The following is a 12,069-nucleotide window of genomic DNA, read 5'->3' as shown; positions in this document are numbered from 1 at the left end:
AAGCAAAGTATAGATCTGCACAAAGAGTAACTACAAGCATGTTCATAGAATTTTCTTTTATAGTGAACAACTCAATACCCAATAATTAGAGATCCTATCCCTTAGCTTTGTTGAAATGTAATTGACAAAAATTGTATAGATGTAAGGTGTACAACGTGATGATTTGATATATGTATACATTGTGAAATGATTATCACAATCAAGGTAATTAACATATCCATCCCCTCACATAGATGCCTTAGTTTTCTTTTGTGGTGAGAACAGCTTATAATCTACTCTTTCAGCAAATTTCAAGTATACGATACAGTATTATTAAGTCACCATGCTATGCATTAGATCCCCAGAACTTATCTTATAACTGAAAGTTTGTACCCTCAGACCAAAATGCTCCCTTTCTCCCCAAAACCTCCCACCAATTGGAGATTGTCAGTGCTGGTGCATTGGTCTGGAGCCAGACTGACTGGGCTTGAGTCCAGGCCCTGCCACTTACAACTGACTGGCCTCATGCTATATTGCCTAACTTCTCTGTGTCTCTGTAAAATGGGAGTACATATAGTCCCTATTTCATAGGATGGATGCGAGACTTCAATGTGTCACACAGAAAGTATTTAGTAAGTATTAGCCATTATTTTATTCATGTTTAAGAACGATACATCTAGGGGCGCCTGGGTGGCTCAGTCGGTTGAGCGTCCGACTTCGGCTCAGGTCATGATCTCACGGTCCGTGAGTTTGAGCCCCGCTTCGGGCTCTGTGCTGACAGCTCAGAGCCTGGAGCCTGCTTCCGATTCTGTGTCTCCCTCTCTCTCTGACCCTCCCCCGTTCATGCTCTGTCTCTCTCTGTCTCAAAAATAAATAAACATTAAAAAAAAATTAAAAAAAAAAGAATGATACATCTATACATTATATACTACTCAGACATTACCACAATAATTTAGAAGGCTATTCAATGACATGAAAAAGTATTTGTTACCTGTTGTCAAACAAAAAAGGTCACATATGAAATGATACATAAATTATCACGTTTAGAAAATATATAAGTGTTTGGAAAAAGACTGAGAAAGATATATGTAAATGTTAGCAATGGTTATCCTTAGAAGGTAAAATTATGAGTAAAATAATCTTCTTTCTTTGTGTTTGTCTCCTTTACATTTTCTATAATAAACATTTTTTAAAGGTTATTTTATTTTGAGAGAGAGAGAGAGAGAGAGAGAGAGAGAGAGAAAGGGAGAGAAAGGATCCCACACAGGCTCCGCACTGAGTGCAGAGCTCGACATGGGGCTCCATGTCAAGAACTGTGAGGTCATGACCTGAGCCGAAAGGCCGAGTCAGACGTTTAATCTACTAAGCCACCCAGGTGCCACTACAATAAACAGTTTTTATAGGGAGAATGAGATAAGCCATTAAACAAATAATAAAAACATCACCCTATTCTAAATCACACTTTTTCACAAATTGTAAGTTGCCTACATGGAAAATAAGATATTTTTGATACATTAAAAAAGTTGACATACTGACAATAACATGGGCTTTATAGTTTCATAGACTGAATCCCCAGCTGTGTGAACTTGGATGTATTATTGACACACTCAACCCCTAGATTCTTCCCTGTGAAAGGGGGATGAATATCTGTGTATCCAATGGGGATGTGTGATGCTCATTCATAAATTGAACAGAGCTATAGAAATACAAGATCTTACTGTAACCATCAAACCCTAATGATGCTGTTAGATTTTCTGTCCCAAGGAACAGTACAGATCACATCTCCAGGAAAATATTTCTCTTTTTTTAAATCAATGAGGTACTTGGGAGTTTGAGAGTCTTCCTAGTTAGTATTGAAAACTCATCACATGAAAGATCAAGCTTCTGGCTCCAGATTAATTCTTTGCTATAAATTTCTTCCGTCTTTTATTACCAAGATATGAAGGGCTGTGAGTCGTTAAAAGACAACATGAATTTCTGAAACTTTTGCCTTTGGTTAAGATGGTTTTCTTAAAGTAAAGTGGTGTTTTACAGTGAGTTTTGAAAGAGACCCAGGTTAATATTTTTTACAGGGACAGTGTTAGAAGTAGAGGGAATTGGAAAAATAGTAAGCAATAAAAGAAAACAATAAATAATAATTATTAATAAAAGAAATAAAATCTCCCATATATTTCTAGAGTTTAATCACCATAGGGAAAGAACCTAGTTCTTCAGTCCAACTATTTTCTTTTTTCATTTTCTTACTCTTAGCTATTATTAACAAAGATCAGATGGAGACGCCCCAGAATTTGAAAGTGATTTGCACAATGGTTTTCAAGTTTCAAAGAGAAAAAAGCTGGCAGCTCACAAAAGTAAAACTTCTAATGAAACTTAAACACTATTGCAATATATTTTTTTATTATAAGTGAGAATATAGAGATGGAAATACTGTTCTTACTGGAATCTTTTTTATTTTTATGAAAACAGCCGCAAAGTGCTTGAAATATGGCCTATGCCCAGCTTTCAGTGATTGTTGTTCTTGTTGTTTTTCTTTTCTGTGCCTTTCCTGTCAAGCGATCCCCCCAATGATAATCAAATTTATAATCCTTTTAATCTCTAATCTTGAATACAGCTTGCTCCTGAGACCAAGGCAGTCATTCATTGGATTATGGATATTCCTTTCGTGCTCTCTGCCAATCTCCACGGAGGAGACCTCGTGGCCAATTACCCATATGATGAGACTCGGAGTGGTAAGTGTTTTTCTTGTTTCTTTAATGGTTCAAGGTTTACACTTACCTTATGAGGATTTATAGAATGATTTCTATAATATCCTTTTAAGGAACTGGTCCGTAAGTGATTTTACCTATAGAAATACATACGTTTAATAGGAACATCCCTTATTTCATGTGGCACGGGTATGTATGTATATTTCATGTGGCACGGGTATGCAGCAAAGGACTGTAAGTTTTTCATAAGCTTAGTTGAAGAGGAATGTGATCTTGACAGAATGCAGGAGAAAGAGAGAAAACAGACATTATGAACTTGGGTCATTCTTGAACCCTGGAAGAATGGAGAGATAATGGGAGGTATATAGGTGTGTGGACAAGATGGCTTAAAAGTGGAAGCAGTCTTTTCAGAAGTTGATGAGGGCCCATGTGGATCTCTACGTGTTTTAACATACACTCACACTTTCACATTTGGAATGATGGTGTCAGGCGCGGGGGTGGGGAGTGGTACTTTGACTTTCTCTAACTAGTTTTAGTTAAATTTCAGGCACAGCAAGCTTTAGCCAGAGAGTTATTTTCAACTTATTTTTTTTTTTTTTTTTTGCTCCAAGAAATTTCCTGCTTTGGATGGATTCTGAGGGTGTTTGGAGAATTGCTTTTTGTAAGCACAGGATAATAATTTTATTTTTTTATTTTTTATTTTTTATTTTTTAAATTTTTTTAACGTTTATTTATTTTTGAGACAGAGAGAGACAGAGCATGAACGGGAGAGGGTCAGAGAGAGAGGGAGACACAGAATCTGAAACAGGCTCCAGGCTCTGAGCAGTCAGCACAGAGCCCGACGCGGGGCTCGAACTCACGGACCGTGAGATCATGACCTGAGCCGAAGTCGGACGCTTAACCGACTGAGCCACCCAGGCGCCCCACGGATAATAATTTTAGATATTGGAAACTCTGAGCTTTGAGGAAAAGTCTCTGCTGAAACATCATTAAAATTTAGAGATTTCTTAGTTTGTCAATAGCTGGGAAATTTAAAAGCTTAGCATATTTTATAACATATGAAGAAGAATATAGTGTATCAAAATATATATTATTTATTTACATATTACACATAGGAGATTTTTTAAAACATTTAAACTCAAATACTAAAAATATGTGTGAGAGTGGCTCACGGTGGCTGTGAGGTTGGTACAGGTACATTTTTAAAATTAAAAATTTTAGCAATGGAAATCTTACTGTTTTCTCAGGTCTAGTTCACCACAAGTTTATCGCCTTTTCTCCTGAAGCTTTCAATTCATAAATAGAATGTGCATTCTACCCAATTTCTACATTGTTGCATGGAACGGAATGTTATAGAATTTAAAAGCTAAGTGTAGCTTTTGAGCACTTAAACCTTCACTCCTTTCCCATAGTGATGTAGCTAAAGAAATACATCAGCAAGAAACAACACTGAATCACTCTTCAGAAAACAAGGAGTGCTCCTTGGTCTGTGTTAATTTCTTTAATCTGTGGGTTTATTTACTAGGTAGTGCTCACGAATATAGCTCCTGCCCAGATGATGCCATTTTCCAAAGCTTGGCTCGAGCGTATTCTGCTTTTAACCCACCCATGTCTGACCCCAATCGGCCACCATGTCGCAAGAATGATGATGACAGCAGCTTCATAGATGGAACAACCAATGGTGCTGCTTGGTATAGTGTACCTGGTGGTGAGTTTCCGTTTTGCTTTTTGATCATGTGATAGTGAATTCTTTATAATTACCATTTCACTTTAGAGATTTTTCAGTCCTCCTCAAACATTAAGAAATAGGCTAACCCTATAGTTCATTAAAATTAGCTTTCTGCATGAATGGTTGTTGTGTACAGGTTTGTTTTTGTTGATTTTTAAAGATCAAGATGCTAATTGAAGACATAGAAGAAATGAACTAAAGACACATATTGGGAAAATATAAACTGAATATTATTAACTACCCTACTTTTGAAATTCTGGCCCTAGGGAATAAGATAGCTTCCTTATTACATGTTAGTTAAGCTTTTACTGTAGGCAAATGTATTTTTTGGAGGGCAGGCTTTGGCTTTTAGCATATCTTGGTCTAGATACCTTTTTTTTTTCTTTTAGATGATGGGATAATGGGGACTGTTTGATGTGTAATATTAGTTTTATCTTCACTGCTATAATAAGCACTATTATGTCATGAAACTCTTCACCTTTTATGGGGTCTGTAAAGGGAAAAGCCCACATGCAGCTCGGATGCTGGAGAAAGCATCTTCTAGACAACCAGGGGAGCACTCCTGAGTCCCTTTGCCCCACATGGACTTTAGAGCTGTGGTTTTCCTTCCTTCCTTCCTTCCTTCCTTCCTTCCTTCCTTCCTTCCTTCCTTCCTTCCTTCCTTCCTTTTTAAAGTTTATTTATTTTCAGAGAGAGAGAGAGAGAGAGAGAGAGAGAGACAGACAGACAGAGAGAGAACAAGGAGGGGAGGGGCAGAGAGAGGGGGATCCCAAGCAGGCTCTGTGCTGTCAGCACAGAGCCCAATGCAGGTTTTGAACTCATGAACCATGAGATCATGACCTAATCCAAAACCAAGAGTCTGTCACTTAACCGAGCCCCTACAGAGCTCTTATTTTCATGGCTACCCAGACCACCACAGTTGTGTAAGAGTCACTCTACTGAAGATGAAGAATGAAATGTAAAGCTACTGATGTGGTCTTTTCCCCCTCTTTGCCCAAGAAGGATTGTCTATGACCCACCTGAAAATGCAGGAGAATTAGGGCAGTAGCAGCACTAGCTAATTATAGGGTTTTGTTTGTTTATTTCTTTTATTGAATTATGCCCTGAGGAAAATATTATTCCTGATTTTGTTTCTGATATATGTCTATTCTGTTTCAACTTATATTTTGCATCATGCCAGATCAGATTTAGCACTTTTCTCCTCTATACCTTGAGGAATAAAGTCAGATTTAGAATTTAGACTATGTTGAATACATCATATGGGAAGAAATTTTATAATTCAGTTTTTATAAAAGCTTTAATGATGCTTTTGGTCTTCCCTTTATGGACAAACAGTGTATTGTCTACAGAATACCAAGAAATCCCTATCTGTAAAATAATGACTATGATATTAATAGTATTAATCTTAGAGATTATAAACCACAGTAATCAGTCAAAGAAAGCCTTGACTTTCTTTAACTCTCTAGTGAATGAAATCAGTGCCCCTTATGTCCATGTTTTCTAGAAGCAGAGCCTGAGATAGGGATTTGGATGCTTGTAATTTATTGAGGAAGTGCTTTTTAGGAAAAACCCTGTATGGAAGTGAGGGAAGCAGAGTAAGGAAGGGGATAGAGCTGAACAAGGAAGTGATCCCAGGGACAGTGTAGCCTTGGCTTGGGCTTTTGGGAGAAAGTATAAATCACAGGCAAGGTTGTCCTGCCTTGATGATTGCTGTGGAGGGTTTTGGAATGGGACATAGGAGATAGAACCCTGAAGCCAAGTGGGGTTTCCAAGTCTCCTGGAAAACAGGGGCAGCTCTGAGCTCTTAATAGCCAACACTTCAACAGCAGTTTGGGGTGGACACTCCAGCTCAGGAAAAGCAAGGTCACTTTGGTGGCTCAGTCGGTTAAGCATCCAGCTTCGGCTCAGATCATGATCTTGCGGTTTTTAAGTTTGAACCCCACATGGGGCTCACTGCTGTCAGCACAGAGCCTGCTTTGATTCTCTGTCCCCCTATCTGTGCCTCCCCTGCTCACACTCTCTCTCTCAAAAATAAATAAAAAACAACAAAATAAATAAACAAAAAGCAATCTGGTGGCACCAACAGCATTCACTATTAACTTGAATCAGGTTCAGAGTAAAATTGTTCTGGTTATAGAATCTTCTCTCTTGGTGCAGTTTGAATTGTTATTATTGTGCCTCAAATGTAGGAGATATTCAGTGATTGTTAAATTAATATGTACTATATATTTTTTTAAATTTTTAATGTTTACTTTTCCTTGAGAGAGAGACAGAGTGTGAGTGGGGTAGGGTAGAGAGAGAGGGAGACACAGAATCTGAAGTCGGCTTCAGGCTCCGAGCTGTCTGCACAGAGCCTGATGTGATGCAGGGCTCGAACCCACAAACCGTGAGATCATAACCTGAGTCAAAGTTGGACACTTAACTGACTGAGCCACCCAGGTGCCCCAATATGTAGTATATTATTAAGACTCTCAATCCCTCAGGATAATACTGGGATATTGGTTAGACTTAAAGAATAAAATAGTATGTTAGATCATCTTACATGACTGTTCAAGCTCTTCCCTGATAGAAAAGTAGGTTTAGAGGGATGCATGTTTCTTCTGCAGGCCAGTAAGGGTTGAGTATTTGTCTTTTTTTTTTTTTAAAATATTATTATTTAAGAAATTAATTTTTTCCCCAGCTTCATTAACATATAATTGTATATAACATCATGTAAGTTTAAGGTGTATGATGTGATTTATTTCATGTATGCATTGTATAAATGATTACCTAATAAGGTTAGTTAACACATCCATCACTTGACATAATTACCATTTTTCTTTTTTTTGTGTGTGATCAGAACATTTAATATCTACTCTCTCAACAGCTTTCAAGTATATAACATAGTATCATTAACTGTAGTCACCTTGCTGTATATTACATGCCCAGGACTTACTCATAATTGACAGTGAGTACCCTTTGACCAACATCTCCTTATTTCCCTGTCCCCCTCTAGGCAACCACTGCTCTACTCTGTTTCTATGAGTTTGGCTTTTTAAAATTTCACTTATAAGTGAGATCATTTAGTATTTGTCTTTCTTTGTCTGACTTCTTTCACTTAGCATAATGCCTTCAGGGTCCATCCATGTTGTCACAAATGGGAGAATTTTCTTATTTTTATGGCCAAATAATATTCCATTGTTTATATATCCCACATTTTCTTTATCCATTCATCTGTTCATGGACACACAAGTTGTTTCCATGTCTTGGCTACTGTGAATAATGCCTCAGTGAACATGGGAGTGCAGATATCTTCCCTGGATAATTATTTCTTTTTCTTTGGATGTATATTCAGAATTGAGATTGCTAGATCATATGGTAGTTCTATTTTTAATTTTTTGGGGAAGCCTCTGAACCTACCATTTTCCATAGTGAATGTAGCAATTTACATTCTTGCCAACAGTGCACAAGGGTTCTCTTTTCTTTGCATTTTTGCCAGCAATTATCTCTTATCTTTTTGATAATCACCATTCTAACAATGAGTGGCATCTCATTGTGGTTTTGATTTGCATTTCCCTGATGATGAGTGATGTTGAGCATCTTTTCATGTCTGTTGGCCATCTCTAGGTCTTCTTTGGAAAAAATGTTTAGTCAGGTTGTCTGTCCATTTTTAATTGGACTATTTGTTTTTTTGTTTTTTGAGTTGTATGAGTTCCTTATATACTTTTTATATTAACCCCTTATCAGATAGTTTGCAAATATTTTTTCCCATTCTGTGTATTGATTGCCTTTTCATTTTTTGGCTGTTTCCTTTTCTGTGCAGAAGTTTTCAGTTTGATGTAGTCCTGCTTGTTTATTTTTGCCCTTTTTGCTTGTGTTTTGTGTTATAGCCAAAAAAACTATGGCCAAGACCAATTTCAAAGGGCTTTTTCCCTATGCTTTCTTCTAGGAGCTTTATGATTTCAGTTCTTACATTTACTTTTTCAATCCATTTTGAGTTAGTTTTTGTGTATGGTGTAAGATAAAATTCCAATGTCTTTCATTTGCATGTGGATATCCAGTTTTCCCAACACCTTTGATTAAAGAGACTATCTTTCCCCATTGAGTATTCTTGGTTTCCTTGTCAAAAATTAGTTGATTGTATGTGCAGGATTTATTTCTGGGCTCTTGATTCTGTACCTTTGATTTGTGTGTCTGTTTTTATGCCAGTATCACACCATTTTGATTACTATAGCTTTGTAGTATAGATCGAAATAGGAAAATGTAATGTCTCCAGGTTTATTCTTATTTCTCAAAATCGCTTCTGTTATTTGGTATCTTTTATGGTTCCACATAAATTTTGGGATTTTTTTTCTGTCTGTAAAAAAATGCCATTGGAATTTTGATAGGGATTGCATTGAATCTGTAGATGTTTTTGAGTCATATGGATGTTTTAATCATATTAATTCTGATCTATGAACACAAGATATCTTTCCATTTATTTGTGTCTTCTTCAGTTTCTTTCATCAGTGTCTTACAGTGTTTAGTTTATAGATCTTTCACCTCCTTGGTTAAATGTATTTCTGAGTATTTTATTGTTTTTGATACTATTGTAACTGAGATTGTTTACTTTCTTTGTTTTTTAGATAGCTCATTGTTGGTGTATAGAAGTGTAATTAATTTTTATAGGTTTATTTTGTAGCTTGCAACTTTAATGAATTTGGTTATTAGTTCCAACAGTTTTTGGTGGGATTTTTAGGACTTTCTATGCATAAGACCATATCATATGCAAACAATAACAGTTCTACTTCATTTTTTTTTTTTTTTTCCAATTTGGATGTCTTTTTTCTTTTTCTTGCCTGATTACTTTGGCTAGGATTTCTAATACTATGTTGCAAGGAGTGTTGAGAGTGGGCACCTTTTTCTTGTTCCTGATTTTAGAGGAAGCTTTCAGCCTTTCACCACTGAGTATGATGTTAGCTGTGGGCTTGTCAGATTGCCCATTATTATATTGAGGTACATTCCTTTTATATCTAATTTGCTGAGAGTTTTTATCATGAAAAGATGTTGAATTTTGTCAAAATCTTTTTATGTAGTTTTTGAGATGATTATGATTTTTATCTTTTATTCTATCAGTGTGGTACCACATTTGTTGATTTGCCTATGTTGAACCAACTTTGCATCCCAAGTATGAATTCTATGTGATAATTCTTTATGATCCTTTTAATGAACTGTGGAAATCAGTTTGCTAGTATTTTATTGAGAATTTTTGCAACTGTATTCATCGGGGATATTGACCTGTAGTTTTCTTTTCTTGTAATGTCCTTATCTGGCTTTGGTATCAGGGTAATGCTGACCTGTAAAATGAGCTTGGGAGTGTTTCCTCCTCTTCAATTTTTTTGGGAAGAGTTTTAGAAAGATTGGTGTTAATTCTTCTTTAAATGTTTGGTAGAATTCACCAGTAAATCATCTTGTCCTGGGATTTTCTTTGTTGGGAAATTTTTGATTACTGGCTCAATCTCCTTACTAGTAATAGGTCTATTTCACATTTTCTGTTTCTTCATAATTCAGTCTTGGTAGGTAGGCTATATTCCTCTAGGAATTTATCTGTTTTTTCAGGTTATCCAATTGTTGGCCTCATTCACAGTAGTCTCTCTCCCTCTCTCTCTCTCTCTCTCTCTGTCTCTTGAAAGGTAAAGTTTTGTTGGTGCCTGTCTCTAAAAGGGTTGGGATCATTTTAATAAAAAAGTAAATAAATAAAATAGTTCCACTATCTCTGTTCTGTAACAGCAAGTTATTATAGCAAAAAAGAGAGAGTGTAGGTTTCAGATTCATCATGGGGGCTGATGCCCAGATACACCACTTTCTAGTTGTATTCACCCCAACTGTGACACATCAAACATACGATATAAGGATGACTTTTAGCATCTATATAAACAACACTGCCCTGAAAATTTTTAGCCAGTGCAATAGAATAGACAAGAAAAAACAAAGATGGAGAAAAAACATGGAAACGTGAAGCATCATGTTGCATTGAAACAGTCATTGTGCAGAAGACAGAATTGCCTACTTTCTTGATTAGAAGTCCCAATAGATTTTACTGGCTAAATATGGTATATACTTACAATAGAATATCATTCAATCTTCAAAAGGAAGAAGATCCTGGCATTACGACAACATGGTTGAACCTGAAGGACATTATGCCAAAGGAAATAAATCAATCTCACAAAAACAAATACTGCATGATTGACTTATATGAGGTGTCTAAAATAGTCAAGCTCATAGAAACCCAGAATATAGTAGGCTGAGAGTAGAGGGGAATGGGGAGTTCAATGGGTATCAAGTTTCAGCTATGCCAGATAAGTAAGTTCTAGAGGTCTGCTGTATGACAAACTGCCTATAGAGAATGATACAGTATTAGGCACATGACAACTTGTTAAGAGGGTAGATCTTATGTTAAATATTCTTAGCACAAAAGAAAAAAGAAGCATGTATTTCTGTCATATCAGTTGTACTGTCTTCTCTTCAATTTCTGATTTTTTTTTGAGTCATCGCTCTCTTAATTCTTTTTTTTTTTAATTTTTTTTTCAACGTTTTTTATTTATTTTTGGGACAGAGAGAGACAGAGCATGAACGGGGGAGGGGCAGAGAGAGAGGGAGACACAGAATCGGAAACAGGCTCCAGGCTCCGAGCCATCAGCCCAGAGCCTGACGCCGGGCTCGAACTCACGCACCGCGAGATCGTGACCTGGCTGAAGTCGGACGCTTAACCAACTGCGCCACCCAGACGCCCCTCTTAATTCTTAAGTCTAGTTAAATGTTTGTCAGTTTTGTTTATCTTTAAAGAAAACCCAGCTGTTAGGCTTGTTGATCTTTCCTTTTGTTTTACTTGTCTCTATTTCATTTGTTTCTGCTCTGATCTTTGTTATTTCCTTCCTTCTGCTAACTTTGGGCTTAGTTTGTTCTTCTTTTTCTAGTTTCTTGATGTATCAAGTTAGACTGTTATTTGAGATTTTTCTTTTTAATTAATGCAGGCATTTATTGCAATCAACTTTCCCCTTAGAACTGCTTTTGCTGCATCCCATAAATTTTGGTGTGCTGTGTTTCTATTTTTGTTTTACGATATTTTGGTTTCCCTTTTTATTGCTTTTTTGACTCATTAGTTTTTCAGAAATGTGTAGTTTTAATTTTCTACATAATTGCGACTCTATACTGGACAATATTCCATGTGGGCTTGAGAAGGCATGTGTAATTCCATGTGTAATTCTGCTGTTGGATGGAATGTTCCATATATGTGTGTTAGGTACATTTGGTCTAACATATGGTTCAAGGGCAGCTGTTTCCTTACTGATTTCTGACTAGATGATCTATCCATTATTAAAAGTGGGATGTTGAAATCTCCCCTATTATTGTATTGCTGTCTATTTTTCCCTTCGGGTCTTAAGTATTTGCTTAATATATTTATTTATTTATTAAAAACTTTTTTTAGTGTTTATTTATTTTTGAGAGAGAGAGAGAGCCTGAACAAGAGAGGAGCAGAGAGAGAGAGAGAGACACAGAGAGAGAGAGACAGAGAGAGAGAGACAGAATCTGAAGCAGGTTCCAGGCTCTAGCTGTCAGCACAGAGCCCGATGCGGGGCATGAACCCACAAACTGTGAGCTCATGACCTGAGCTGAAGTCAGACACTTAACTTACTG

The 12,069-nt window shown here is 36.6% G+C and overlaps 1 protein-coding gene across 1 annotated transcript in view; it reads left to right on the top strand.

The window, feature by feature from the left end:
* CPE (carboxypeptidase E) overlaps positions 1 to 12,069 on the top strand; it is a 117,232-nt gene that overhangs the window by 91,002 nt on the left and 14,161 nt on the right. Inside the window, exons 4-5 of the mRNA XM_058720953.1 lie at positions 2,591 to 2,708; positions 4,210 to 4,392. Coding sequence (XP_058576936.1) covers positions 2,591 to 2,708; positions 4,210 to 4,392 — 301 coding nt within the window. The remainder of the gene's footprint in view (positions 1 to 2,590; positions 2,709 to 4,209; positions 4,393 to 12,069) is intronic.

The sequence above is a fragment of the Neofelis nebulosa genome, chromosome 3 (genome assembly GCF_028018385.1).
Source record: "Neofelis nebulosa isolate mNeoNeb1 chromosome 3, mNeoNeb1.pri, whole genome shotgun sequence".
Taxonomy (NCBI): domain Eukaryota; kingdom Metazoa; phylum Chordata; class Mammalia; order Carnivora; family Felidae; genus Neofelis; species Neofelis nebulosa.
This window is presented reverse-complemented; position numbering and strand designations above follow the sequence as displayed.